The sequence below is a fragment of the Panicum hallii genome, chromosome 1 (assembly GCF_002211085.1).
Source record: "Panicum hallii strain FIL2 chromosome 1, PHallii_v3.1, whole genome shotgun sequence".
NCBI classification, from domain to species: Eukaryota; Viridiplantae; Streptophyta; class Magnoliopsida; order Poales; family Poaceae; genus Panicum; species Panicum hallii.
In genome coordinates this window covers 48,766,829-48,794,398 of record NC_038042.1, presented here as the reverse complement: position 1 = coordinate 48,794,398, position 27,570 = coordinate 48,766,829, and the positions used below count along the sequence as shown (strand labels likewise).

The 27,570-nt window shown below is 44.3% G+C and overlaps 4 protein-coding genes across 6 annotated transcripts; 1 reads left to right on the top strand and 3 right to left on the bottom strand.

The window, feature by feature from the left end:
* Positions 1–127: 127 nt before the first annotated feature.
* On the bottom strand, positions 128–3,638 carry LOC112894723 (formyltetrahydrofolate deformylase 2, mitochondrial-like). Its single transcript, XM_025962522.1, has 9 exons — positions 3,146–3,638; positions 2,921–3,033; positions 2,647–2,797; positions 2,425–2,498; positions 2,185–2,344; positions 1,654–1,752; positions 1,502–1,588; positions 717–1,150; positions 128–646 (listed from the first exon to the last, which is right to left on the bottom strand). The coding sequence occupies exons 1-8, from the start codon at positions 3,224–3,226 to the stop codon at positions 1,004–1,006; spliced, it is 912 nt and encodes a 303-aa protein (XP_025818307.1). The 5' UTR covers positions 3,227–3,638; the 3' UTR covers positions 128–646; positions 717–1,003.
* A 1,187-nt stretch (positions 3,639–4,825) lies between these two features.
* Positions 4,826–9,180, bottom strand: LOC112901639 (uncharacterized membrane protein At3g27390-like). 2 transcript variants are annotated; one of them, XM_025970596.1, is made up of 11 exons: positions 8,853–9,180; positions 8,503–8,773; positions 7,746–7,854; positions 7,467–7,659; positions 7,243–7,379; positions 6,597–6,885; positions 6,351–6,457; positions 6,115–6,259; positions 5,717–5,915; positions 5,390–5,630; positions 4,826–5,311 (listed from the first exon to the last, which is right to left on the bottom strand). In XM_025970596.1, the coding sequence occupies exons 2-11, from the start codon at positions 8,588–8,590 to the stop codon at positions 5,062–5,064; spliced, it is 1,758 nt and encodes a 585-aa protein (XP_025826381.1). In that variant the 5' UTR covers positions 8,591–8,773; positions 8,853–9,180; the 3' UTR covers positions 4,826–5,061. The 2 variants fall into 2 exon arrangements, with proteins under 2 accessions (XP_025826381.1, XP_025826388.1); XM_025970603.1 differs by having other exon boundaries at positions 8,503–8,663.
* Positions 9,181–15,919: 6,739 nt separating this feature from the next.
* LOC112903743 (BAG family molecular chaperone regulator 1-like) lies at positions 15,920–17,958 on the bottom strand. Its single transcript, XM_025972962.1, has 2 exons — positions 17,610–17,958; positions 15,920–16,579 (listed from the first exon to the last, which is right to left on the bottom strand). The coding sequence occupies exons 1-2, from the start codon at positions 17,854–17,856 to the stop codon at positions 16,353–16,355; spliced, it is 474 nt and encodes a 157-aa protein (XP_025828747.1). The 5' UTR covers positions 17,857–17,958; the 3' UTR covers positions 15,920–16,352.
* Positions 17,959–20,054: 2,096 nt separating this feature from the next.
* LOC112889854 (putative disease resistance protein RGA4) lies at positions 20,055–26,861 on the top strand. 2 transcript variants are annotated; one of them, XM_025956636.1, is made up of 5 exons: positions 20,055–20,445; positions 20,726–21,865; positions 22,170–24,446; positions 25,461–26,139; positions 26,324–26,861. In XM_025956636.1, the coding sequence occupies exons 1-4, from the start codon at positions 20,170–20,172 to the stop codon at positions 25,758–25,760; spliced, it is 3,993 nt and encodes a 1,330-aa protein (XP_025812421.1). In that variant the 5' UTR covers positions 20,055–20,169; the 3' UTR covers positions 25,761–26,139; positions 26,324–26,861. The 2 variants fall into 2 exon arrangements, with proteins under 2 accessions (XP_025812421.1, XP_025812429.1); XM_025956644.1 differs by lacking the exons at positions 25,461–26,139; positions 26,324–26,861 and adding an exon at positions 25,200–25,311.
* The last annotated feature ends 709 nt before the right edge of the window (positions 26,862–27,570 follow it).

Genomic DNA, 27,570 nt, shown 5'->3' with positions numbered 1-27,570 from the left:
TCTCATTTGCCTGCGGATGGTAAGGATCGTGCTTCCCTTGTGGAAATTAAAGATAGCCAATGTGTTATTCTGTCAGATCATTTTTTCATAGGCAAACAGTATAACGCAAGTACCGAAGAGCACCAAGTAACAGGAACTGAAGAATGCTCGTCAGGCATCCAGTTCAGCGAGCATGAACCAGCACATCTAACTGGTGGTACGAGTGAGAATGAGTCTCCGCTCTTCTAATACAGGGCGTTACTTTATGTCCAGACACAGTCATCGAAACAAACAACTCGTCCAGAATGGTTGAGGCTAACTCTTCATACAGCAGAGTCCGCTCTTTCTACACATCAGCAAAAATAGCTATGGAGAACCTAGCTTCAATAACTTTTTCAGCTGAATACGGTTTCAGAATTATCATGCAGTGTCAGCATCACTTGTCAGCTGGGCCCCATGATCATCAAAACAAACAGCTCATCCAGGACCAGGAGGGACTGCGGCAGACTGCCTGCTATCCATCATCCTCGGCAAGATCTTCCGCAAGTGCCTTAATGAGGGTGCCGAAACAGTGTTCAGCTGTAGGGTACCTTGATATCTTTCTCTTCTTTTTTTTTTTTGCAGGTTACCTTGATATCAACTTTGTGATTCCTTCATTCCTTGCAACCTTGCAGTAGAATCAACAGAATCAGAAGGGCTCATTTTGTTTAGTGAAAAGCAGTGATGAACGGAAGTACCTTCGAGCAAATGCAGGAGAGAGGCTGTTGCATTGCCTAATCACAGTGTATGCAGTATCTTTAAACTGTTTTCTTCTCATGTGCTTTTATATATGCTTACTGGGAACTAGTGTCCAATGAATAATTCGTTGCTACTGCTCAAGTATGCTCATCATATCAAACCAGAGTAAGACATGTATAATCACAAAATGCTAGAGAGCGATTGTGGAAATATAGGAAAATTAATCATTTATTGCTTGTTTTGTGAAAAATAATACACACCACACCAATATGTAAGAAAAATTAGCTCAGAATACAACAGTCTTCTTCAGTTCATATGGTAAGACACGGAGCTCGCAGTATGACTTAATAGCCTCTGCTAGGCACTGCTTCTCAAGGTTCTCAGACTTCACAACAAAACTCCGTAGCGTGTCTCTGTGAGAAACTCGCTCAACCTGTATAGCAGCAAAAAGAAAGACTGAAAGACTAAATTTTCAACTGCCTGCTAGAAATTGCCAAGATCAAGGAAATTGCTTTACTATAATTTCAGACGTGTGAATCTTCGCAGCACAATAAATGGTGCATGGTTCTGATATGAAAGTGGTCAGGCATGATAGTAGGGTTCAATGAAGGCCAATGCTAATTTAAGTCCCTAGGGGTTACAGTTACACTAAAATAAAGGGGATTCCAACAACCAACTGTTTGCCAAAGACGATTCAGTATTCACATTGACAGCCGATTTCAATTGATGATGTGATCTATTAATTTGATACTTAGGTCAAATGTTATGTGAAAGGTAAGAATACCATCTGCTCAATGATTGGCCCAGCATCAAGTTCGGTAGTGACAAAATGGCTAGTTGCACCAATCAACTTTACCCCAGCATTGAAGGCCTGAAAGATGATACTTATTAGCATCTCATATTAGGTTCACAAATAAAATCCAATAACTTCAATACCTGTCTGGAAGGATGCCCTCCCTTAAATGAGGGAAGAAGTCCATGATGAATGTTAATAATATCTTTACCATATGATTTTAAAAATCTTTCTGACAATATCTGCGAGGAAAAATAACGTGTCACAGATATATATAGGTGACAAAAGTCTGTATTGAATGTTAACCTTACAAAGTCTATTCACCTAATGGAGATTGGATGATCAGACAGGACATAGAGATGAAAAGAACAGTGATACAAGCTTAAAATATGCATAGCTTATTATCAGTTCTATTGCAAAACTGAGTTCTAGTTGCATGAGTTCAGAGAGGAGTAGATATAAATGAAACAGACTGGGAGTCCCTAACATCAACAGCAAGCTAGATTTTAATATTGTGCCTCAAAATGTAAAGACAGAAGTCTAGAGAATATATAAGTGCCAATCTCAGCTTTGTATGCTTTATGACATGCTAACACTTGTTCCTGTCAAATTTTTTCCCATTCTTAGGATGCGATAAGGAAAAACATGAATATAGTGAAAAACGATAATTTTACCTGCATGTATCTTGCCAGCACAACAAAATCTGTGCCTTCAATCAATTCTAGTATCTCTTGCTCTCGTTTGTTCCCAGATGTGGTCGGTAAGTAGTGATATGGAATTCCATGTCTCTCAAGAAATCTTCGGACATGATTATCTTCTGGCCTATCATGATTGCTGTAGAGAAAAACCAAAAGGATGTGTGACTGAGGAGTGACGTTTATAAGAAGGAAATAGGGACCTGATATTGTCTTCACCTTATGACACAATTAATGTCAACTGGAAGCCTGCCTTCTTGCCATCTATACAATAAATCAAACAAACAATGGTCCTAGAAGGAGAGGGGGAGATAAGATACTATCAAAACAAAAGAACATGAGGCAACATGCATACATAGCTTGGAATGTGGTACTGAATCCCGAGCAGTTTCTCAGCAGCTACTAAACTGTACCAAAGGCAATGATGCGAAATTGACAGACCTGCTTTGAAGCGAGGACTGAGATCTTGTATTTGGGGTCAAGATCAGGCACTCGTACGGTCGATCTCTGCGCACTGAAGCAGTGTGAAAGGTTGAGGAAATCCTTGTGCAGCTCGTCACGTGGCCAGAGCCTTGGGTTGTACGTGAATTCACTGGAAAGCTACACACGGTTTAGACAACTGATTGACTGAAGAAGCGCGTTTTGGCACGTTCTGCACAATCTTTTTTTTAGATAATGACGTTCTTCACAATCCGACTGAGAGTAGAAGGAGGACCTGCGGGAGTAGAAGACGCGCTTGTCGTCGGGGACGAAGACGTCGACGCTGTGGATGTTGCCGCCGTGGGAGGCGATGCACTCGGACAGCTTGGCGACGATGCCCACGGTGTCCTGGCCGTTTTAATTCGGGAGGTCGCGGTCAGTCGAGGAGGCGGCGGCCCCAGATGGAGCGGCGGAAACGGGGATGAGCGGGGGAGAGGAAGGAAAAGGAGAGACGGCGTACGGGGCACTGGAAGAGATGGATGCCAAGGAGGTTGCCGGCGGGCACGGCGGCGGAGAGCGGCCGCCGCACCATGGACAGCATCTGCCGATGAGCCGATCGATCTTTCTATCTATCTATCCTTTCCTGATGAGCAGATGGATAGGAACGGGATGCCCATCGGCGGGCGGGGCGGAGCAGATGAGATGAGCAGACGATGCCAACTGATTCCCATCTCCTGACCGAATCACGCGCCGCGGTTGGTGGAGTGGCATCGGTTGGCGCTTGCCTCCTGCACCGCACTGCACTGGACAGAGAGCTCGGTGATTTTACAAATGCTGCCTCTGAACTGCTACTGCCAGTGATGTTGTAATTGGTTGCTCGGCTTAGTTCAAACCTGGCTAAGAATTAGCCATGGCCAGCTTTGATCTGGCTGCAACAGTGCTGGGCCCTCATGTTTGGTTGGTGAGCTTAGTTTAGCCTGGTTTGCGAAAATCGTGTTTGGCTAGGCTTGCATTATATATGGTCACCCTTCCTAAATGCGGTGAGTTTAACTTGGATAGAGAGATCCTCCTACCCATTACATCGAGCACCTTGCATGCAACATTCATCTTCTCCACGAGCACGTACCCGCGCTGAAAGCCCCGTATTGATGATGGCTCTATGACTAGGCTCCGAGCTTCAGGAGCAAGCTGATTGTTAGGACCCACCATGGACCTTAGTGACCTGCTAGATATCAGGGACGGCGGCCACCAGGCACTGCTGCAGGACCACCACCATGACTGGCGCAGGGACTGGAACACGCGCCACCGCAAGCGCTTCTAGTAGCCTTGACCTCCTGTGGCTGCTCTTCCTCCACGATGATCGAGCTCCATCATGGCCAATTCGTCTCCCCGTGTTCGCACCGACAACTCCTCCCCACCTCCACCTCGATCTCCGACATGGTCGAATCGAGCTCCGCCACCCACGAATCCCTTCCAAGAACTCGTCGTGATGGTCTCGAGTTCAAACAACTGTAGTGTGGACGAACGCATCCCTCCCTCTGCCTATGGGACCCAGCGACGGCTCGTTTGAGCACCATGAACTGAGCAAGGCGCAAGGTCGCCGGTGGCGTCGAGGGTGGGCCGTGCGACGAGATAGACACGATGGCTCTAGGCGAACCAAAGCGGCGACAAGGGATGGCCACTAATTTATGGGGTGGTGAAAATGGACGGAGATGAGGGCGGTAAAAAATGGCCAGGGGTGAGCAGATACATCACGCGCCGGCCAACGACCTTGTGCAAGCCTGGCTTGCTGGAAACGCTCATGAATCTCGTTTTTAGGAAGCCAGGCTCGGACCCCTTTTTGCATCGTTGGAGCCAAGCGTAGAGCCTTGACCAGGGGAACCAAACAAACCATGGTTGCATTACACAGACATATCCAGCCCTTTAGCCACCCTACCAACCACAACCTATGCAAAAAACATTTGCACCTGAACGTGGCGACAGAGATGGCATCCATCAGCGATCCTCCATGGTTCCAGGCTTCCAGCCGCCGCCTCAGGATTGTTAAGGTTTTTCTGCCCTTGTGGAAACTAAAGATAGCTAAGGCCTAAGGCACGCTACTATGATCATTTCATGGGCAAACACACTGAACGGCAAACATGCAACAGCACCTTGTCACAGGAATTGAAAATTGCTCGTCGGGCGTCCAGTTCAGCAACAGTGAATGTATCGTGCACACCTTATTGATGGTAAACTGAGAATGAGTCTTTCCTTTCTAATACAGGGTAGGACTGCGTTGTATTTGTATGTCCAGCCAAAACAGCTAATCCAAGAGAATTATCGGGGTCAACCCTTCATACAGCAGCGTCAGCTCTTTGTACAAAGTTAGCAAAAATTGCCCAGAAAGGGCATAGGAGAAAACTTCTATTCCCAAAAAAATTTTAGTTGAAATAATCTTCATTCAGTGTTAACATCACTTGTTAGCTGGGCCTCATGATCATCGCCTCGGATGCCTGTTGTTTTCCCTAGTGATCTCTGGCTAAGCATTCGGACAATACTGCTCCTCACCTTCCGAACTTGAGATCCATTGGCAGACTGACTGCCACCCATTGTCCTAGCAAGTTCCTCCGAGAGTGCCTTCACAAGGACATCGAAACGCCGTTTGGCTGTAGGGTACCTTGATATTGACTTTGTGATTCCTTGCAATCTTGCAGTAGGATCAACAGAGTTAGCAAGGGATTGCACAGGCTTTAGTAATTGAAAAGAAAATTATGAACGGAAGTACCTTCGAGCAAATGCTTCTATTTCTGCTTGTTTTTGCTCGCTCAACGATGGCAGCCGAATGAGATTCTCCTTGACACGCTTTGGATCGCTGATCAAGAGTACTTGCTTCTCAAGGTATGCTTCCTCTTCTTCTGTGAAGTTCTCAGCTTTGATTTGATCTTTGATGACCATCAGAGGGTCGAAAAACCACTCGAAAAGTTTACTTTTAGGCCTATTGTCAGATGTTATCTCGGAGCCATCACCTGCATATTACACATGAAAGTCCCGAAGGTCAAGAAAAGTTAACAGTAAACCTCTTTTGGTGATGAAGAAAGGCACTCGTACTCACTTAGAACCAAACCATCAGAATTAGCTCTTGCAGATCGAAGGAGTGCCCTAAGAATAACATATGCCGGTAAACCAACATTAAGTACCCCAGTGCTGACTTTGCCAGCCTTTGTTCCTTCTATATCTTTTGGTGTTATCACTCCTTCAGCGACCAGATCCTTGCCATGGTGCTTACACTCTATGAACAAGAGATCTAGCAACTAAACAACACTTTTAAATCAGTTATACTGCACAAATTTTCAAATACCAAAGGATCATAGCAAAGCTTTCAAATTTTAAATAAGATCATAAAATATCATACTATAATCCCGAAATTGTAAATGGAGTGTCAGTATTGAGAATTCTTATTTACTGGGAACCAGTGAAATTTCTTTTGCCAGTTTTCCACAAAAAGATCACCTTGAATGGATTGAACTCATCAAAGCTACTTTTAAATGATGTAACACGCTGCGGCGCTTTCTTTACATCATGATTGTCCTTGAATGAGGTGGGCCTCGAGAGTGAACCACCATGCGAAGAAGCTTCATCTTTCCGATATTTAAACCTAGCCATGGAAAGTGAAATTTTGGATAACTTGCATTTCCAAAATGTACAATTTAAGGACAACTTTTTAATACAGAATACAGCAGTTATACCTAGGAAAGCAAGATCCCGGTGCCATGTCAAGAACATCATTTGTATATTCATCAAAGATGGATACTGATGATACTACATAAGACAGTCCCAAGAAAAGTGAGGATTCCTGGCACAGGAACAAGATTGCCACTGTAAGCTTCATGCCTTCACATCTAAGGGGTTAACTCAGGTAACCTTTTATTATAATACTAGCTATAGGCTAGAAATAAAAATTCCCATTGCCAGTCCAAAAAGATTGTTGATACCTGATAAACCACCACAGCAGCATATGCGCCAAAAGGAACACTGCAGATAATGGAGGCTAGAAAAGCTCCTATAACTGCAAATGGCCAGAGAAGAATAGCAAGACCAGCGAACGGCACACAAGCTGTCTCAAGAAAAGGTCCTTCTCTGCCGACAAGATCTTCAATCAACCGCTTCCATCCTTTGAAAAGCATAACAGGGAACTTGTACAAGGCAATTAATGTGAACATTATTGCATCCACTACAAGTCCACAAGCAGCAGCAAGTATTGCACCAGGAATGTGAAGCAATCTAGGGATGCAAGTTATTATTTTCATTGTTAATACAAAATTATCGACTAAAATAAAATTATTACAAGGGTGTTTAAATATTAGCGATAATATCAGGATTTAAAGCATAGTGAACTTCAGTTTGCACGGGGCAGTCCCCCATATCATTTCTTTCCAAAACGAGTTCACAAGTATGAAATAATTGTGCATTTCATTGTTAACCTGAATTTTTTTAGGTTAAGAAAAGCTAACCAAGATAACAAACAAATAAAATGTTCCATTTTACACAGTTACATCAACTCAGAATTAGGGTGTAACGCAGAGAACTTGTGATCTTATCAGGAAGAATGGAAAAGGTGAACAATAACAGAAAGTGGACCTTATTTCATATGGCTTGCCATCTGGAGGTGCATGAAGACGAACTTCATCCATGACTGAAAAATATGAATGCATCAACATGTCTTTCACGTCCCTGACTACTGTACAGCTTCCTGTGATGGTGCTCCATGTTCCATCCTGCATTTCAAGTTATCTAACCATGTTAAACAGGTAAAATAAGAATGAAGCCAATATCAAAGTGAAACCGTTGCAGGTAAGTTGTACCAAAAAACAGTGAAGAAGTGGCTTTTCTTTTCCTTCCCCAACTGCATCAAACGTAGCCATTGCTGGCGCCAGAAAGCCGTAAGCCAAACCAGCGAGGATGCTTCCCATGATGCCAATTATTAGCCATAGAACCAAAATCACAGTTACAGCAATAAGGAGCAGCAGCTTTACGACGGGTCCAACCATCTTGGTTCTGCTTTCATAATAAGGTGATCAGCATATCCAAATACACCACATTGGATGACTTCTCTTTTAGGACTGCAAAACTGCAAACACTACCTGATGATGCAGTAATATGTCCAAATCACATGCATAGGCCACAAGCCCAGAATGAGTGCAGAAATTCCAATTGTCATGATGAGCCATGCCCATGGGCCAAACAAAGCACCTGCAAGATTAGCATGAACCTAAAGAAAATAAGAACAGAGATCAACAAAATTACCAAGTAGTAAACCGATCCATCAAATGTAGCCAAGGTATTAATATTTACCATCAGAACACAGTGGATTTCTAGTATTAGCAGACATTTAATCTTCTCAATAACTTCCAAAATCTCATGTACCCACATTTCATTACATGACTAGAAATCATGGTTGCAAGTACTGCAGAAATCAGTTTACACCACACATCAAGCAGAACTGTACAACTAATAAGTAAAAGATATGGCATGGAAATAATCTGTAAATGCAAAAAAAAATTGACAATGTACATCAACTCATGAAAGGACTAACTCATTCGTGATATTAGCACTTATGCAACCATACTTCAAGGCACACATCATTACTGAAGCCTACAGCAATGGTTTAAAGGAGCAACCAAGCAACAGTACAAGCATCCAGCGTTTTCAAGAAAAAAACAGTACAAGCATCCATTCCTCCCAGCAAACTAGCAAATGCAGCACAGAACATGAACTGATCGATTGAATTTGTGAAACAAGGACAAAACCGTATGAAACCATCCTCCAAAACAATTCCAAACCATACTTCTATTACACAAAAAGGGGATAATGCACTAAAAGAGCAAGCGTTCTGTTCACCTTTGATGATTCCCAGGAGGAGAAGCGCAAAGAAGAAAGGCAGGAACTTAAAGAAGCTCCAAACAGATATCCAAATCCCAGCCGCCATTGACAACCTTGGTCGAAGACCCTCAAAATCTCAGTCTCTTCCTTCGAATCCACTTAAAGCCGTCCACCCCAGACTGTGCAAAACGGGAAGAGAACTATGTGAATGCTCCTCATCAAACCCAGAGCCAGAGAGGGGGGCTGAAACTGGCACCAAATAGGAACCCAGAACAGCCAAGAACCGGGCCTGGAGATTAGATTGCCGGTGGTTATGGGCTGTTAACTAAACAAAGGGATGCAAGAAAAGTAACCAAGAAAAAGCAGACCTGACTGGGCAACCGCCTTGCGCTGTCGATTGCTGCGTGGGCCGGGACCTGACTCCTGAGAACGAACTTGCGGGAGGCCGGTGGTGGAGCGAGGTTGCTTGCGCGATTGTTTATTCAGAGATCTGGGGGAGTGAAAAGGAGCTCGCTTTGCTGGTGGAGACTGGAGTGGAGGTTGGTGTTGCTGGCGAGCGGAGCAGAGCCGGGGGCTCTGCAGCTGCCGCAGGCGGGGCAGGCAAGCATGCAGGAGAGGAGGAGGAACGGAAGGAGCCAGTGGTCGGCGTCGGCCAGATGAGTTCTTCACTTGCCTGGCCTTGTTGGGCAAACACATGGCACTGGGAAGGAGACAGAGGGAGGGAGATGACTGGTGTTCAGCACTTCAAAAACGAAAAGGCAGGCGCTGTAGCTGAGTACCTGCAGCAATGGACTTAAACTATTTCTAGATCTGGACTCGATCCAATTCTCTCGAGCACGTTTTTCAGTAGAGGGATAAGAGTCGGTTCGACTATCCAAATTGCAAATAAAATATCAGGTTTCACATGTAAATTTGGATGAGCTCTAGCTGCTGAACAAACTAGGTTTCAGTTGAATTTGAGTGCACTGGGATTTTATTTGAGCTGGGTCAGAATTCAGATGTGCCAGATTAGCGGTATTTTGAAAGAGTAGTACCTTCAAAATAGGAATTTTACTTTAGTGTCATGCTGGTTGAATTGAAAAGATATGGATTACCTCAAGGTACATGTTTGGGTGCCGTGTTTAATATGAATTATAAACTTTTTTTTCTCATGATTTTTAGTACATTTTCATTGGTGTCCTCAACCAAAATATCAAATTGGGAGCATAGTTGTGTCGCCGTTTCTTTTCTGGAAAGAGATCATCTCTGCTTTTATTAAAAGCAATTAACTCAGAACGTTCAATTTGGAGAATACCAGTTTACACGCAGGCACGGGGCACACAATAATTCAACAAAATCTAACCCCTGGATTTCTACAATGTCCGACACCAAGAGTCCACCTGCATCTCCGTCTTCTCCTGGCTGTCCTTCCCTCCTTCGATAGAACTAGAACGTTAGGCAGGCTTTGCGCGCTCTAGTATGAGTTTCATTCGGTGCCTCTCAAATCTTTCAGCTACTACGATTTCAAAAGTAGGACAACTTGGATATGTAAAAATGCAAAGAAATAACAAAAGGGGATAAGCAGGCAAAGTTCACCAGAGGAACAAATTCATGACAAACATCTCAGACAAATAGTCTATTTAGTAGTAACATATCCTAACATCGTCGATATATCTATATCAACCGGACCTCTACAGCCTATGGGTTTTTATCAAGCCATATGTTATGTATCCTGATAAGCATTCATAACTATCAAAATTTTAGCCGGTACCTTGGAATATCTATCCAAATAAGCATAGAGAGCACTAATAAAGCAGTCTCAGATCATAAATCATGTAGTAGACTATAACTGTGGATACGAGGTTAGACCAACCTCAATAAGCTATCATCGCTATTAGTGGGGTTATATGATCTCACGGTGAATCTCATGGTTACTCAGTGAAGGGAAGCATAAGGCTAATCACAATGGGAAGTTTCATATCCCTGTTTCCAAGAATGCTACATCAGTTTGGGAGGATGAATGAAACACCGTGCCTTAATGGGAAGTTTCATTTCACTATTTGCAAAGCTAACCAGTGTAATTAAATGCTAGTTGATCTAGTGTGGCATGTATATTTGTAGCCAAACAATAGAATAATAGTTTTCGATGTGCTGCCATACATAAATTGAAATGAATGTTTGACAAATAAAGAGAGCAAACTCATCTAGATAAGGTTTATATATATATATATTACATATAATATTTATAAGTAGATAAATACTTTTTAACGACGCCCATATTTTTGTCAAATATGCTCAACCAAGTCCTTCTTTAATTTTAGATGAGCCGAACGATCTTGAAGATCCATTTGATTCTCTAGCACTCTTTCAAATGGAATAGATTCACCAAAGGAGAATTCGGGTTCTTCGACAATGGTAGAACTTGCAGCCTCATTCAAATCAAGATTCTCTTTAATATCCTCTTGCTTTTCATCTTCCACTACCATGCTGTGAAGTATGAAAAATAGTATAATGTTCTCAAGTTGTTTTTGATCATGTAGACGAGCTGATCATATGGGATCCCTCATGAAATAATGGCGGTCACAGTGGTCGTTTCACGCCATTTCCAATATCTTGGAAACGAGTCAGTAGAGTGTCGTGAGGATAAAACTGGTTTCTTCTCTTCCCTCATTAAATCAGTACCACATCATCAAAAATGCTGATGTGTCATGGTAATTAATGTCATGAAAATCGCCATGAAATTTTCATTGTGATTAGCCTAATATGGCACACAACATGATGTGCTTGTAGGCCCTCTGCTCCTGCTCGCGACACGGTATGCAGCACGACGCACTGCCTGAACCTCCCCTCCAGCTCTACAACACAGCCACAGTCGCACTGACTTTAGTCTGTATGGTCACCCAAGACGAGGTCCATCGGTCAGTGGGCTGAGTTTCATAACACCACACTCAGTGGAAATGGAGGCCACCACGCTAGTATTCTACGAAGCTGTACTCTCTAGGGATGAAAGTGGAGAAGATGATTTCTGCATCCAATCCGTTCTGAATCCGAATTTTGCGGATATAAAGAAGAGTTTTTTATATCCATGCGGATATGGATAATCTGAAACAGATTGTATCTGGATGCAGTGTAGGATATGGTATTAGTAGAATCTGGCGGATATAGATTATCCGATAATTGACATGAATAATCTGAAGCTTATAATAGGATATCTGACTACTTTTGCGAGCCCAGCACACTGTATAAATCAAGACTAGCCTAAATACACATATAATATTTTTATAGCCCATTAACCAATAAAGAAGGATAAAGGGGGATTTGCTCAATAAAGAGTTATTATTTTGTTTTATGTGTTCGCTGTATACACTTAAGTCTAAACTTAGCATTTGTAATTATTTTTGTTGACGTAAGTTTGAAATGTCATTGTCAAGTTAAATGTGTCCTTAATTATAAAGATGATTATTTTTCATGATATTTCGTTGCTTTATGGCTTTGGTATAGGAATTGTTAATTAACATAAAAAGCTACACATAAATATGCATTATCCGACTATTTTAATCTGCATCCGATCTAACTCCGTACCAGATCCGATATCCTAAAAACCCATATTCATAACCGTATTCATATAATATTTGCTCCTCTTCTCTCCGCATCTGATAAAAGAATATGGATGAGAATATGAAAATAAGTATTATCCGCTCTAATCCTATCCGTTTTCATCCCACTGCTCTCCTCTCTGCGGCCGCCGTAGTGCCATACTGTTACCATGCGTCAAGGTGGAATCAGCTCACTTCTAAGGGTGCGTTTGGTTCAGCTGTGAGCTGTGAAAAAGCTGCTGTCAGATGTCTGCTGTGAAAAAGCTGCTGTGAGATACTTGCTGTGAAAAAGCTGAAAGTCGTTTAGTTCAAACTGCTGTGAGTTGTCGACTATAAAAAATGTTATATATTATCTTTATGCAAATTGACAGTATACAATATTTCTTTATGATGACCAAATTCTTTTTCCTTTAAATTTTTATTTTATATAAATATGAAAATATTTGGAGTTAACTTTTTTATTCTTTTTTATTTTTGTTTTCCTATATATGAAAATCTTTATTTTCTTATATATAAAAAAATTGAAAGGGTATATATGTGACTAATAGTAGGCGTGTAGTTTTCATAAATTCGGAAAAGCTGCAAAAGCAGGGTGCAACTTGCTTTTAAATTTGTACTATAGAAAAGCAGCTTTTTCAAAGTAGCTACAGAAAAGCTGTTAAATTTGTACTATAGAAAAGCAGCTTTTCAAAGTAGCTACAGAAAAGCTGAACCATTTAGTTCAGTTTCTGCTTTCTGAAAGCAGAAACATGTTCAAAAAGCTGAACCAAACACAGCCTAAACCTCTGTTTGGTATAGCTTCCTTCTTCTAAAACGGCTTTTTTCTAAAATAGCTTCGAAGCAATTTTTTTGGTGAAGCAGCTTTCTAGTGAAGTTAAAGCTATTTTGAAAATCGTTTGGCAAAATAGCTTATTCTGGTCAAAACTGGTTGAAGCCATAATTTTTAGCTTCTCCTGCTCGATGTAAACTAGAAATAGTTTCTCCAGATGCTTCGTGGATGAAGCTACTGACAAAATACCTATTTGGTATATTTTCAAGTGAAGCTTTTTTGAAACCATCAATGAAGCTGCGTAAAAAGAGGCCTTAGTTTACCGGACTTGTGCGGGGGATGCGAGCTGTGAGATCCACGTTGCAGGCAGACGGCCGCGCGAGAATAGGAGAGCCTGTCCAGTGACGTGGCATGCTGCGAGTGCTCAGCCATACGTGTGAAGCGCGCTCGCGCGATGGGAGCAAGCCCTTTTAAGAAACCCGATGTGCCACTTTATGCAAGAATGAAATATTGAGTAGATCAGGTTAACTATATTGCTAGAAAATCGTTTCTTGGTGGCCATTTTATTGTGCATCTACCAAATGGCCGAGGCCAGCCTTGCAAAAATGAAAAGCGAGAGACACCAAATTTGTTGGCAGCAAACACCCCCACATGTTGGCTCGAGAAGTTGGGAAACCATCCCAATCAGAGAGATCGTGCACGCAGCTCCATGCAGATTTCGCCAAAAGAATAACCAGAGAAGGTATGAATTTTTATTTTCTTTTGCGAACTGGGCTTTCGCTTCGGGCCTGTCTGCCATTGAGAGATCGACGGCTACCTGTCTCCTGATGACGGGCCGTTACTAGGCTTTACCCCCCAAGTTGGGCAGACGACTGCGTCTGGCCCAAGGCCCAATCTAGGCAAGGAGATGGCGGCGGCCGGGCAGTCACCTCGCCGCCGCCGGCCGGGGGCACGCCCACCTCCCGCCTCCGTGTTGCGTTGCGGCCACTGTTTACACACGGCTACCGCATACGCGCAGGCGGAGAGGCGCGCCGCGTGCGACCGCGCGTCCTTGTCTCAGGGCGATGAGGCGACGAGGAGACCGCGGGTCACGCGTGCGGCGCGCTGCTCCACGCCGATGCGCGTGATCGTCGTTCCAGCGGTAGTCGCGAAAGGAAGTCAAGGCACAGTCATGCGAGTATCAGGCCTTGATCCTCTCGATTCTCGACGGGTAACGGCACCGGCCCAAGAAGGAACTGGAAAAGGACGCGCAGCCTCCTCGAAAGGTCAGAAAGGAGGGCCGCATCGTGCGTGCCGAGGGATCAATCGATCATGGCTCCTGTCAGATACACCAGCTCGTCGCTCTCTGTTGCAAGTGACTGAAGACCAGAAGCAGCATGGCCGATCATGGATGATGATGGGCTTTCCGCAGGGTCAACAACTTCGGCGTTTAGGATGTCAGAGTTTCCTGTCTACATCTTCATCATCGGTCCAGGACTAAATGCAAAGTGACCTAAGCGATATTGGGTTGCGGAAGTCTTAAACATTAGTCCTATCATATCAAAATAAATTTTATCATTTAAAATTATTTAATAAAGTTTAATTATAAAATTAATTGTAGAATTTCTAGACTAATTTGTGAGACGAATATAATGAGGTATATTAATCCATAATTAGCGGATAGTTAATGTAGTATCACTATTGCAAATCATGATTAATTAGGCTCATTAAATTCGTCATGCGAATTAGCACCAATTTGTAGAAAAAATTATAAATAAATTTTATTTAATACTTCTAAATGATAAGATTCTCATTTGACGTGACGGGCTAAAGTTTAGTCCTCCCAAACTAAACAGACCAAGTATCCTTTCGGTTGTCAGATAATGTCCTCTTATGCGAATGCTTACTCTCTGCTTCCTCATGGCCCTGCTCTTCGTCGCCATCAAAGTGCTGGCGCATTCTTTTACCATTTGCTTTTCGCAAGCATCAATGTCTTGATCTTGGGTGCGATGGAGCTGGTTTTGTGAAGAAATGCGTGTATGGTTACTTGTGGATGGAGCAGCAAGCTGACAAGTGACAACATCCATTTTCATCAGGCCTTGTACGAGTTCCTTTCTTGTGAAGCCAAGCAGCCTTTCTACTTTGCATTGATGCTGACATCCATGGACCAAAGGAGGTGAGTGCGAGCAAGCAGGTGCAGGTTGCCCCTGTCTACGAGTGGGGAACAAACCCGCGACCGATTTGTACTCTTTGGCTCGCTGCAGTCCACAGCTCCTGATCTGAAATCTCAACCACCAACGACCCTAGCACATGAAATCAGAGGCGCAGTAACAAAAAGGGCAGAATGGACTGACCTTTTTTCCCATCATAAAGCTGCTTTCCTTGAATCTGAAGTGTCACAATGATTCATTCTCCATGCGGACATGGTGGACATCACAGTCACATGTAGACAGTAGACTGGGCGCTGCTACAGTTGGACGAGCTGACAAAAGGATTACTGGACTGTTGACTGTATGCATTCGATCCTAACTCTGGAGTCTAGATCATAGTACAGGCATGTGACCAATGTTGTTTCTCAGTTTGTCACTGCCCTTTTCTTCAGAAACCTTCAGTCTCAAAAGCACATCTACCATCTCGATGTTACTTCGTTGTGGCATCTGGACTTGCAAGTTGCAAGCATGAATTCATCTCATCTCTTGATACTTTATTCAGTTGTGACGTAGATATTGTTATGCATGGAGTACTAATCCCTTCGTTTTGAAGCTAAACACCCTTTTCTACTCTGCAATCTGCATGGATGCTGACAAGCATCCAGGTGAAGATTGCCGCTGTTTGTAAATGGGGAACACATCAGCGACCCATCTGTACTCTCAGCTCACCTCCACTGCAGTCCAAAAGGGCTCGATACGAAATCTCAAGCGCCAACCACCATGCCATCCACAGAACATCCATGGCGCATTCACAAAAAGGATGGATCACATTGTCCACCCTTATTGCCAAGATCGTGCTCATCTTAGGTTCCTTTTCTTGAACCTGACGCATCAATATGATTCGCTCTCCATACAGACATCGCAACCACACCATCAAAGATCAACAAAAGGAGGAAGTTCCATCATGGAAAAGGGACACACTTGGTTTCATCCACTCATTGGGAACAGGAACACAAGATACATACAATCTTTCTCATTCCTATCCTGACCCATACTGGATTGTTGGAATGAGAAATGACCAAAGCAGTAGGGACCATAAAAAAAGCCCAACACCAGGCTTAACATCACATCACAAGTTCACAACCAACATGGCTGGCACTTGCAACTAACTACATGATTAAAAGGCGCTCTCACTCTCACCTTCAGGGATCCTTAGCCCTTCCATGGAGCGGCACTAAGAGTGGACTAAGAGGGGTTTGGAGAACAAATACCCTCGGATTCTGGATATAAAAAACCTTCCAGAAATTAAAATTACCTTCACGCTGGACTAAATAGTACGGTTCATGATCTAGTAAGTAGTACTGATAGAACAACAACAGGCCGGGCCGGGCCAGGCTACACTTGGATAAAAGGCTGGCATGGACTCTGCACGACTTGGGCTGCGAGGGCCCGGAGCTTCATGTCCTTGAGGGCAGGGTCCTCGAGAAGAAGCACCTTGTCCTTGTCCCTCACCCCGACCATGTGGAGGTGGTCGGTGTCCTCCCTCTCCTTGCCCCTGAATAGCAGCCTCTGCTCCCTGGGCTCTAGACCAGTCACCATGGACAGCATTAGCTTCAGCTCCCCTGAAATTTCAGAAAAAAAACTTTATTAAGTACTAGAGTACAACCAAATAGGGAATACTATAAGATGGAATTACAACTTTCGGTGCACACATCATTTCGAAAACGATGGAAAAGAAAATCGATGAAGGTTCCAAGTTTCCAACATGTGTGCAACTTTGGCTGATTCCAGGCATGTTGACAGATGGTAGATGCCTGCAACTGCTTGTATGAGCATGAGCTGGCAGTGCCGGTGGCAGCCATTAATAAGTAATGTCTGAGCGTGTACGCCCATGTTAGGGTGTAGGATTTTTAAGTGTCTTTGCGTCAGCGTTGCTTGTACAGTCGTACAGATACGGTGAGACTTCTGGAGTAGAAGTAGCGCAGTTCTGAAGAAGATGCAGCACATGTCGGCTCACAGTTCAGTATTCAGACAGCCGACCTTCCTAGCTGTCAACTACTAGTACGAAAATTTTGGAAATCGCAGTACGATTCAGAAGCGTGGAAATTTCACATTTGGACTTTGGAGCTCTGAGTTTCCAAATAAAATGAATTCGGTTTCGAGACTATTTTGGTTTCGTTCTGAATTTTCATGGCCATGGGAGGAGTAAATTTGGGAGCAGAGCTGTCCATAGACGAATTTTGCATAGGAAGTCGGTCAAATACAGGGACACTGCTGTACTTGACAGTTCACACAGGTCAAGGGTTCTTAACTGCATCCAACGCCTACCAAACAACTGCATTCACTGATGTGAAGGGAGAAGTGAAGTTTTCTTCTTCTTCCTTTTCTCCTCTTCCTTTTGGTAGGATTTAGGGGGAAGTTAAATAAAAGTATGTGATGGAAACTAGAGAAAAAAATAAAATACTAGAAGTAAAAGCAACAGACATATCACTGGATGCTAGAGTGATGGAAATGTCAAAAAGAAAAACTATGCCAAACCAAGTTCCAGGATCAAGCTGCTAATCTATCAACAACTACAAAAGAAATAAAAGTCACCCAAATCGACAGGAAATCAGAGAGAAGAACCATCAGATTTGAGGAACGCGTACTCACCAAAAGTGGAGGTGGCTCTGATGGACACATCATGCCAGGAGAAGCCGGTGGACACCCTGACGACGATCACCTCCTCGCCGCCCTTCCCATCCCTCTTCTGCACCAGCATCCCTCCCGGCCTCACCTCCCACTCTATCTCCCCGGCGCCGCCACCAGCCGCGCCGCCATTGCCGCCGCCGCAAGCGGCCGCCTGCTTCGACGAGGGCCTCCTCTTGAAGAGCCTCTTGGAGTACCTCAGCTTGATCATGGCTGCACGAGTGGGAGCAGCTGCAAGTTTCTTGCTTCAATGGCCGTGCTAGCTACTAGCAGTTGCAGTTCTAGTACCAAGGCTGTGTGGGTACCCGTGTGAATATATAGGACGAGGAGAGGCCGTTGCAGAGGGCTGGCTGGCACTGGCAGGCAGGCTGGCTTTACAAGCGTGCGCCTGTTTAAAGTCCAGGACCGCCGGGGAGCCCGACGACGAGGCATGCCAATGCAATGCATGCAATCTCTGCAAAGTCCAAAGCGTAGGACCCAAATCTTTTTTTTTAAAAAAAACGCAGACAAAAGGACAAGCATGTTGCCATTCGCCATTATAGTACTGCTGCAGCGGCCAATCTTGAGATGTTTTGAAAGTTGCATTGCGAGGTTTATTTGGGTCGCACATGGGAGGGTTGGCGCCAAAAATGATGAGCTTTTGATGGTGATGACGGTAGGATTGGGGTGGGGCGGAGCCTCCGCGGAGGACATGATCATTGGGGCGGTCGGTTAGCTTAGGGAGGCCATCAGCCGGCCGGCCTCCCGATTAGACCGTTGATTGGCGACTTGGCAATTTGGCCGGCGTCGCGGTCGCCCACCGCTAGTTTATTGTTTGTTTTAGGTGTAGTTCGGGGCCCTGCCATTGGTTGCCGCCCTTGTTTTGAACGCAAAGAAAGATGACGACGGCAACGGCGACGATGATGGTGAGAGTTGTACGTGCACAGTGTGCGCATGTTTTGAGTAGGACCAAAGGTATGTATGTGTGGGTTCAGTTTTGTGTGGCTTCAAGGGTGGTCAAGGTGGCCTGTGGGGGCTTAGTCCACACTCATCTCCCCGCTGCATCGCTGTTCCAAGTCCCGTCACTTGTATTTCTATATGCACGTCGCACCGACCAGTTCACGCTTGAAAGCTTAAGCCAGTGCGAGGATACAAGCAGTGCTGCAATGGTTTATTCTACTCAGCCATGGCTGGCAGGCGATTAAAGAGACTGGAGCAATGTGATTACTGCTCCCATTCTAGTGACGCATTCGCACGATGATCTCAAACGATGATAAGGCCGGCCTGACGCCGGCGCGGCGCCAATGATAGCGGATCGAGTCGGCGCGAGATGACCTGGAGGCTGCTGGAGCACAAAAGAATCTGCTCGCGCGTGCGCGTACCCAGTTGCTATAGTATATCCGGAGAACTTTCCCTGCATCCACGGGCGCCGCGCCATGTCGCGGCGGCGAGCATTTCGCGTCGGCGCCGCCATTATTCTCACGCCGGAGGCCAACCCGTTGGTGACAGCGAGTCCCCCAGGCCACATGGCGTCGTCGCTAGGACCGCGATCCCCCGACGAGCGCTGCGACAATTTAGGGTATCCGGCGGATCGCGGCTTTGGATCGATGCCCTCTCCTGGCATGTTAGGGGGTCGGATCGCGCAGTGGTGACGCGTATCTGTGTGGATGCCGGATCAGGTCATCAGGCCGTTAGCGTTACCTGGTGATGGTTGCTTAGCCTTAACATGGTTGACACAGATCAGCATGCATGTGCCCTGTTGCTTCAGTTCAGTGCTTGGGGTTTATCCTTTTGTAACCCTGTTTGTTTTATTGTTGTTTGCTGGCCAATCTCAGCTTGACAGATCAAGGGCGGGAGGGTAGTCGGAATCGGGACTACGGGGGTTCACTCACCGCCATGCACCAGAGCCACTCGCGCGGGCGGCTCCGCGCCGGCCGGCTGGCCGGCCGTAGTGGCGCGGTGCCATGGGACACCGGACTGCCCGCCCGCCAGCACAGCGGCACGCGGCCAGCCACGCCGACGCCGCCCACCACCACGCACGTCGCGCGGTCGCGCCCCCCCGCTGCCCGTGCCGCAGCCGCCGGGCGCTGCCAGTCTGCCACCGAGCACGCGAATCCTTGACGCCGCCGCCCCTGGCCCCGCGCCCCCACGTCGGCCTCGGCCCGGCCTTCCCGAGTCATTGGCATGTGGGCCGCACGGAGTCGCGCGCGGGCGCGGCGGCATGTTTGTTTGAACCCAGCGGGCCGGGCGTATCGCGTGGCCAGGCCGACATTTATACGATGCCGCCGGGGCGGCCGTTGGCACCGTGCACGGCCCATGGACCCACCGGCGCGTCGGCCCAATCAGTCGACACTGGGCTTTTAGATTGGCCCTGCAAAAGTCCAGACCGAAACAACAAGGAATACCGCGTACGTACACGCGGTGGGAAATGGGGGAGCGACTCATCGGGTCTTCGTCTTTACCCTTCCATCCCGCCTGTACCTTTTTTTATTGGAGTGGAGCCGCCGTGGACGGTGGACCTGCTGCTGCGGAAGAAGTCGCGTCCATGGCCGGAGTCGGGGAGGCGCTCGTGTCCGCGGTGCTCAAGGAGGTGCTTCGCAAGCTGGGGTCCGCCGTCGGGGAGCAGATGACGGCGCGATGGAAGCTGAGGCAAGACATGGAGAGCATCAAGAGCACGCTGGAGCTGGTGCAGGCAGTGCTCAGGGATGCCGAGAGGCGGTCCGTGAGGGAGGAAGCAGTCAGCCTCTGGCTCAAGATGCTCAAGAACGCCGCCTACGACATCTCCGACATGTTCGACGACTTTGAGGTCAAACTGTCGCAGGTAAATCCGTAAATCTTCTTCCTCGTGCTCTAATTAAGGGGAGACTTGTTCGTAATACGGAGTAGCATATAAGAACATATGGTGATATCGAACATGTAACATATGTTTTCTTCTAATTTATAAGGTAGCAAATTTTGATCCCCGAAGGACGCGCTGTTTTAATGTAAATATATATTGGCTGTATATTCTTCTGCTGAGAATCTATTGCGTCAGTTATTTAGGAAATTTGTTTTTGTCCCCTTTTGAAACTGATATCGAGTTTCAATTTCGTATTGACCAGGGGAAGATCTCTAGCTCTGTTGCCAAGTTTTCTATGGGTAGAAAGCTGAAGAATTTGAGGGAAAAGTTAACAAACATAGCAGCACAGCGGTCGCAGTTCGGGTTCATGCTACACACCTGTTCAACAGACCATGAAGAGATAAAGAAGAGAGAAACGACATCAAAGGTCAATAGAGCAACTATCGTCGGAAGGCAGAAAGAGAAAGTGGAGATAGTAACACTGCTAGCATCAAATCGTGAACAGAAAACGATGGTAATCCCGATTTTTGGGTTTGGGGGCATTGGTAAGACCACACTAGCTAAATTGGTTTTCAATGATGACCAGATGCCAAATTTTGATCTGCGAGCATGGGTTTATGTGTCTCCACATTTTGATCTAAAAATGATCGGCAAAAGTATAATTTCACAAATCAAAGGACAGGTTGAGGGTTTACATGACCTACAATCTGTTAGTAATTCTCTTGAAGAGATAATGTGCGGTAGAAGCTGCCTGATTGTTTTGGATGACCTATGGGAGAACAACTGCTCTCAACTAACTGATTTACTGCAGATGCTAAGCAACTTTAAGAAGGAAAGCATGATTAGAATTATTGTAACAACACGCACTGAAGAAGTTGCAAGGAAGATAGGTACAGTTACACCATACAAGCTGGAACCATTGTCTGATGATCAGTGCTGGGCGTTGTTCAAAAATATTTCTTTTCTACCTGGTTGCCCACTAGGAGAAGATGAAAAAAATGTGATGGAAAACATTGGGAGGGATATTGCAAACAAGTGTCAAGGAGTGCCAATGGCAGCGCAAGCTCTTGGGTATATGTTGCGCAACAAAGCTGTTGTAGAGTGGAAAAGTGTGAGGGATAGTGAGATTTGGAGCGGATCCTCTACCACAGATGATGTGCTGCCGTCGCTGAAGCTTAGTTATTATCAGATGTCTCCTTACTTGAAGCTATGCTTTTCCTATTGCTCAGTATTTCCTAAAGGTTTTGAAGTGCATAGGGGAAATCTAATTCAACAATGGATATCTCTTGGGTTCATCCCACCCAGCCCCCAAAAGCACATAACACTTGAGAAGGTTGGAGAAAACTATGTAAATGAGCTTTTGGGAATGTCATTTGTCCAATACTCAAGGCTAACTTCCTTGGTAAGTGATAAGTACTTTCCAGCACAAGTTCAATGGCTAGACTCACTTGTATAGATCTCCCCCCCATACCCCCCCCCCCCTTCCTCCCTCTCTCCCTCCCTCTGTAAAACTTTTTCTTTACCTTTAATATATAAACAACAGGGGCTTGTCCCTACTGTTTCACAAAAAAAAAAGAACTTCATTTGTAAGTGATATATATATATATATATATATATGTGGTTATCTTTTTCCTCATCTATATGAATTAAAATGTAGAGCAGCATTTTGTGATAAGCTGAAATAATATAACCTACACATTTTTCAGAGTACAAGGGAGGACACGAAGAACTCTATGCTGCTTAGAATGCATGACTTGATGCATGATCTTGGTAGATCTGTTATCGGTGATGAATTACTTCTCGTGGATGGTGAAAAGGAATACAGTTCTAGCAATGGCAACTACCGGTATGCATTGGTACTGAATCATGAGGCTCAAATGGCTGTCTGCAATGATGAGCCTGCTAAGTTAAGAGCTCTGCATTTTTCTGAATGTCCTGAAATTCAGTTGTCCTTGTTTGGTAAATCGTTGCGTATCTTGGATTTAGGCAAGTGTCCCAGAGGAAACTTACCAGCATCTATCGGTAAATTGAAGCAGCTGAGGTACCTTAGTGCTCCTGACATGCTACATAAAAAGGTTCCTAAGCATGTCACTAGCCTTTCAAAGCTAATCCACTTGAATATGAGTGGCTCTATCAAAATCTCAACGCTGCCAGACTCAATAGACAAACTTAGAAGCTTGTTACATCTAGACCTATCTGGGTGCTGTAAACTTCATTCATTACCAGAATCATTCGGTGGCTTGACGAACCTCGCCCATCTAAACCTGGCAAATTGCTCTCTTCTCGAAACTTTGCCCAAGTCAGTGGACAAACTCAGAAGCTTACTACATTTAGACCTATCTGGGTGCTGTAACCTCTCTTCATTGCCAGAATCGTTAGGTGACTTGATGAACCTCTCACATCTAAACCTCTCAAATTGTTCTCTTCTCAATACTTTGCCCGAGTCAGTGGAAACACTCAGAAACTTGCTACATCTAGATCTAAGTGGTTGTACTGGCCTTTGTTCATTATCAGAATCATTTGGTGAGCTGGTAAATTTATCATATTTGGATCTGGAAAATTGTTATGATCTTAGTTCTTTGCCCAAGTCTTTTGGAAGGCTATGTGAACTTCAGTATTTGAACTTGTCAGGTTGCTTGAAACTAAATCTAAAGGTTGATATTGAGACTGTCTGTTGTCTTACTAACCTACAGTACCTAAACCTGTCCCGTTGTCCAAGTCTCATGCATATACCTGAATCTGTCAACAATCTAAAAAATCTCCATACTTTAGATCTCTCTAGATGTGACTGGATTGAGAGATTTCCAAAAAGACTATGCGGGATGACCAGCGTCAAGTTTCTACTAATAAAAGGATGCTCACCCTGGTTGCAACAGCGTGTTAGGGAGTCACAGTTTAAGAATGATATGCTAACATTACCCAAGTTTATCGTTCAAAGAACAGCTTCAAGCATCTGCATGTCCAGCAATATTTCCCTCCTCCAAGCTGTACATCCCGCAGAGCTTGAAATTGAATGCCTTCAAAATGTGACTAGTATCGAAGAAGCGGCTGCAGTAAATTTGGCAGACAAATCAGTACTTGCCAAATTGGTATTGGCATGGACACCAGCAGTTGGCCGTGTTGTGGAGGATGAGGATTTACTCCAAGAACTCCAGCCTCCTGGAAATCTAAAGTTTTTAAAAGTACAAGGCTACATGGGAACTTCCTTTTCTGGATGGATGATAGACATGGCATCATGTCTACCGCATCTTGTTTGCATTGAGATGGTAGATTTACCGAGATGTGAGCATTTACCGCCATTTGGCCAATTACAAAATCTAGAGCAATTGACTCTAAAGAGAATGCCTATCTTAAGGAAATTGGGAACTGAATTTTGTGGGGGAAGTGGAGCATTTAAGAAATTAAGAAAGTTCACACTGATAGATCTTGAAACCCTGGAGGAATGGGTCACCAAGGATTCAGCAAATGGTGAGTTCATGTTCCCCAATCTTCACAAGCTGGAAATCTGTCGCTGCCCTGGGCTAAGGTTGAAACCATGTCTTCCTAGAGCAACCGAGTGGAGAATTCAAGCGAGCGATGAAATTATTGCAACTAAATATGATGCGGGCTCATCATTCTCTTTGACGCTAGCAAAACTGCATGTTACTGACTGCCACCTTCTACCCGAAGAATGGGCACTGTTCGAATACCTCCCTGCTCTTGAGATACTGGAAATTTCAAATTATCAAAAGAAAAAACTGCCAGAAAGCTTGGTTTTCCTGGTATCACTGTGGTCGCTGAAGATAGATGTCTCCAATAACAATCAAGAACAACTATGTGATTGGTTAGTATTTCTTTCTGCAATTTCTAGTGACCAGGGGCTCGCGGTTTTCCCATCACCGGACCTTACTGCATTGGAGAACTTGGAAATCAGTCTTAATGATGAATCACAGAAGTGGTGCAAGATGCATGGTAGATGGACCTTGCAGAACGTCAAAAACAAGGTAATTATTTTAGCAGTTTTCCCACATGTAGGTACACCCTCTTGCTGTGCAGTAGCGACCGTACGGTGCTTAAGGTTCACGGCAGTGTCGATTGGTAGCTGGATAATAATTACTCCCTCCGTTCTTAAATGTTCATTATATTGATTTTTGAGCATAATGTTTGACCATTCATCTTATTCAAAAAGGTCGGTGCAAATATGTAAAAATGTAAGTGGGCTTAAAATACCTTTAATGATAAAACAGGAAAACAACATGATATTTACATAAATTTTTTTGAATAAAACAGATGGCAAAACATTGTGTCTTAACGTCAACAGTGAAACATCTGGAAATGAGGGAGTATTACTTTTCACTCCATGATGAACTTTAAAATGGTAGGAACTGCAAACATATAGCCTGCGGATACATGCATACCCGCTAATTTTCAGCACATGCAGTACTGTAACTCCTAATACATTTATTAAAAGCATGATGTTACTAACAATGTCCATTTTATTATGTGTGAAGTACGCTGTGCAAAAATGCATAACAGTAAGCTCTATGCATACGGATATGAAAAGTAATTTGGAAGATTTAGATTGCGTTGTTAGGGTATGGACTATTTTAGAGGTTCCAGATAGAAGCACGAATTTTTTGTTTTTTTTGCCATATCCTTATGAATATATATTTTTGTTGCAGCTGGAAAAAAACCTAATTTTTGCAATGCTCATGAATCATAGCTAGAGGCTAAAAATATAAAAAAATGCATTCCAGGTGAGGGAATGGTGTACATCCATTTAAAATCTCAACATCAAACTAGATTCCAATTGTGAGAAACAAAAAGGGAATTTTTGGCTGGAATAGGTGTGAACACCCATTCTCCTTTTGTGATGATTCCATCATGCAGTAATCTCTCTGGCACTGGCAAAATGCCCATGCTGATCTGTTGTTAACGATTTTCAGTGGTTTTTTAATTAAGAGAAGTGTATATAAGTATATGAGATCATTGAATCCTATTGAATTATTTTTAAGCAGCCGACAACTTTCTTTGAACGACAAATAGCCAATATCCGGAAGAAGAAAGATCAATCCCTCATCAGCTATATCCATGCGGTCAAGCAGCTCGCCGACACCTTAACCGCCGTTGGGCAGACCCTTCGTGATGAGGAAATCATTAGGCTCATCCTCGACCACCGCCTCGGTTTGGAGGACCGCACCCTCATCATGCGAATCACCGGCCCGAATGACGACATCACACTAAATGATCTTTGTTATTATCTTAGTGTCTGGTTTGATCCACCAGCTAATTGTTTGATAGAGACGGATTCAGACTGAAAACTAATTCCCAGGTGAAGCTCTTCTAGATAGCTAGATAGTTAGCGGATCCAAACAGGCTCTCAAGAGACATGTCCCATCCCAGCTCGGGGAGACCTTGGAAAACTTCACCGCTGGCACGAACAACCATGAATGATGAAACCGATCTGTTATGGAGCGTCTAGCTACAACAGTCGGGTCTTTTACAACTTCGAGTTCACTGACCTTGATAATGAAAGCTACCACGGATCAGATGGCACATATCAACGGAACTACAGGACCTGCCATCTCCTCCTACGGCCCGGCACCCCTTAATTCGGCCACATCATCATCAGCGACCTCAGCGAGATGAGCATCAGAGAGAAATTTGCCAGCATTTTGCAAACCGGGAGTGGGCCAGGTATGCCCATTTTCCACGCTGCCTTGTTGTCCATAGTCAGTTACCTACTCGAAAGCTTCCTATATTCTTCAAAGAACATTCTGCATCTGCGGGTGACTGTTAGTGCCAGTAGCTTTCTCTCTGTTCTGAAACCATTGTTTTAATGATTATCTTCAGTTTCATCTAAGTTTCTTTCTTTTAAAAGGATCGAACAACGAAGGAGCGGCTTCTCGGAGGATGCTAGGGCGGCCACAACTCCTTTCCATCTAGCGATAAATCCAAGCATGTCTTCACCAATGTCGAGATGTTGCCCAAGGAATGGTGCTGGGAGTCCATCCTCTGAATTCTGATACTGGCCATCGAGTTCGTGCCTGGTTATGCATGTTACACGGCTGGCATATATGCCTCGCCTACCAACTCTGACACACAGTGCCTCACATTACAGTAACTATTTGAATTGTAGAACATTTGCTAACGAAGACGTATGCCCCACAATGCGCTTTCCTTCTAAACGCGGCTTCAGTCACGGACCAGGCATGGCACATTGTGACACGGCAGTGGCGGAGCTGGCAGTTTTTCACGCCTAGAGCCACTTATCTAAAGGCACCAGCAATGTGCTAAAAAATCAGGTAGTAAACAATAAATGCCATCTTGTTGCCGGGTAGTAGCCACTGTGAGAGTGGGTAGTAACTTTACTACGAGGCAACAAGGAATAAACTATTGAAAAGCTACTGCATGTTGCTCCTAGCTTCTCTCTCCTATGTTGTTGCAGGCAATGGATGAAGGGAGGCTGAAAAATAGTGACTTTTTTTTTATCTTAAGAGGACCCACCTTATTAGCTACGCTATAAGTAATCATTGTGGAATTTTACATAGCTATTTACAGCTCCTTTGGGTCCCTCTCTTGTTTACGGCTTCGACAAGATACATTGCTCATGCCCTAAGGGCTTGAAGCACTGAAACTAATCTACATACTACTAGTCATAATAGCAATCGCCAAAAAGTGCTTAAATTGCATAATTTAGACTATATCTCCAATTCCAACTTTAAGATTGTACATCAAACTCAATAAAAATTTGACAGATTGTAAAGAAATACCTAACAAGTGCCAAAATATATGCTCTTTTGGCTGCATCCCTAATATTTGGATGCATTTGCTCAATTGGTATGCGTAGTCCAGGATCTGCAACAATATCACCATCATTGAGTACAACATGAGGATCATTGCTAGCATCTTCTGTTGCTACCTTAGCGGCATCCGCATTGCTAGCTCTCGATGCTAGGGGCGAAGCTAGGAAATTTTATCGCTGATGTCAGTGCAATGTACTTAACATATACTTTGAAACTATAATTCTATGGATAACATAATAAAAACTAAATGATAATATATTATAACATTGTTAAGTTTTACAATAGTAATTATCCTTTACAATTTCAATTTCTCGCTACCACT

What these genes read in the sequence shown, in the direction of transcription:
- LOC112894723 (XM_025962522.1), bottom strand. Translation starts at nt 3,226, where the DNA reads ATGCTGTCCATGGTGCGGCGGCCGCTCTCCGCCGCCGTGCCCGCCGGC. An exon ending in CAGTCCTCGCTTCAAAGCAG is followed by an intron (nt 2,499 to 2,646) that starts GTCTGTCAATTT and finishes CTCTCCTTCTAG; the next exon opens with GACCATTGTTTGTTTGATTT. An exon ending in GACATTAATTGTGTCATAAG is followed by an intron (nt 2,345 to 2,424) that starts GTGAAGACAATA and finishes TTTTCTCTACAG; the next exon opens with CAATCATGATAGGCCAGAAG.
- LOC112901639 (XM_025970596.1), bottom strand. Translation starts at nt 8,590, where the DNA reads ATGGCGGCTGGGATTTGGATATCTGTTTGGAGCTTCTTTAAGTTCCTG. An exon ending in CACTTCTTCACTGTTTTTTG is followed by an intron (nt 7,380 to 7,466) that starts GTACAACTTACC and finishes CTTGAAATGCAG; the next exon opens with GATGGAACATGGAGCACCAT. An exon ending in CTGCTGTGGTGGTTTATCAG is followed by an intron (nt 6,458 to 6,596) that starts GTATCAACAATC and finishes TTCCTGTGCCAG; the next exon opens with GAATCCTCACTTTTCTTGGG.
- LOC112903743 (XM_025972962.1), bottom strand. Translation starts at nt 17,856, where the DNA reads ATGATCAAGCTGAGGTACTCCAAGAGGCTCTTCAAGAGGAGGCCCTCG. An exon ending in CAGAGCCACCTCCACTTTTG is followed by an intron (nt 16,580 to 17,609) that starts GTGAGTACGCGT and finishes CTGAAATTTCAG; the next exon opens with GGGAGCTGAAGCTAATGCTG.
- LOC112889854 (XM_025956636.1), top strand. Translation starts at nt 20,170, where the DNA reads ATGGCCGGAGTCGGGGAGGCGCTCGTGTCCGCGGTGCTCAAGGAGGTG. An exon ending in ACTCAAGGCTAACTTCCTTG is followed by an intron (nt 21,866 to 22,169) that starts GTAAGTGATAAG and finishes CACATTTTTCAG; the next exon opens with AGTACAAGGGAGGACACGAA. An exon ending in TGCAGAACGTCAAAAACAAG is followed by an intron (nt 24,447 to 25,460) that starts GTAATTATTTTA and finishes ATTTTTAAGCAG; the next exon opens with CCGACAACTTTCTTTGAACG.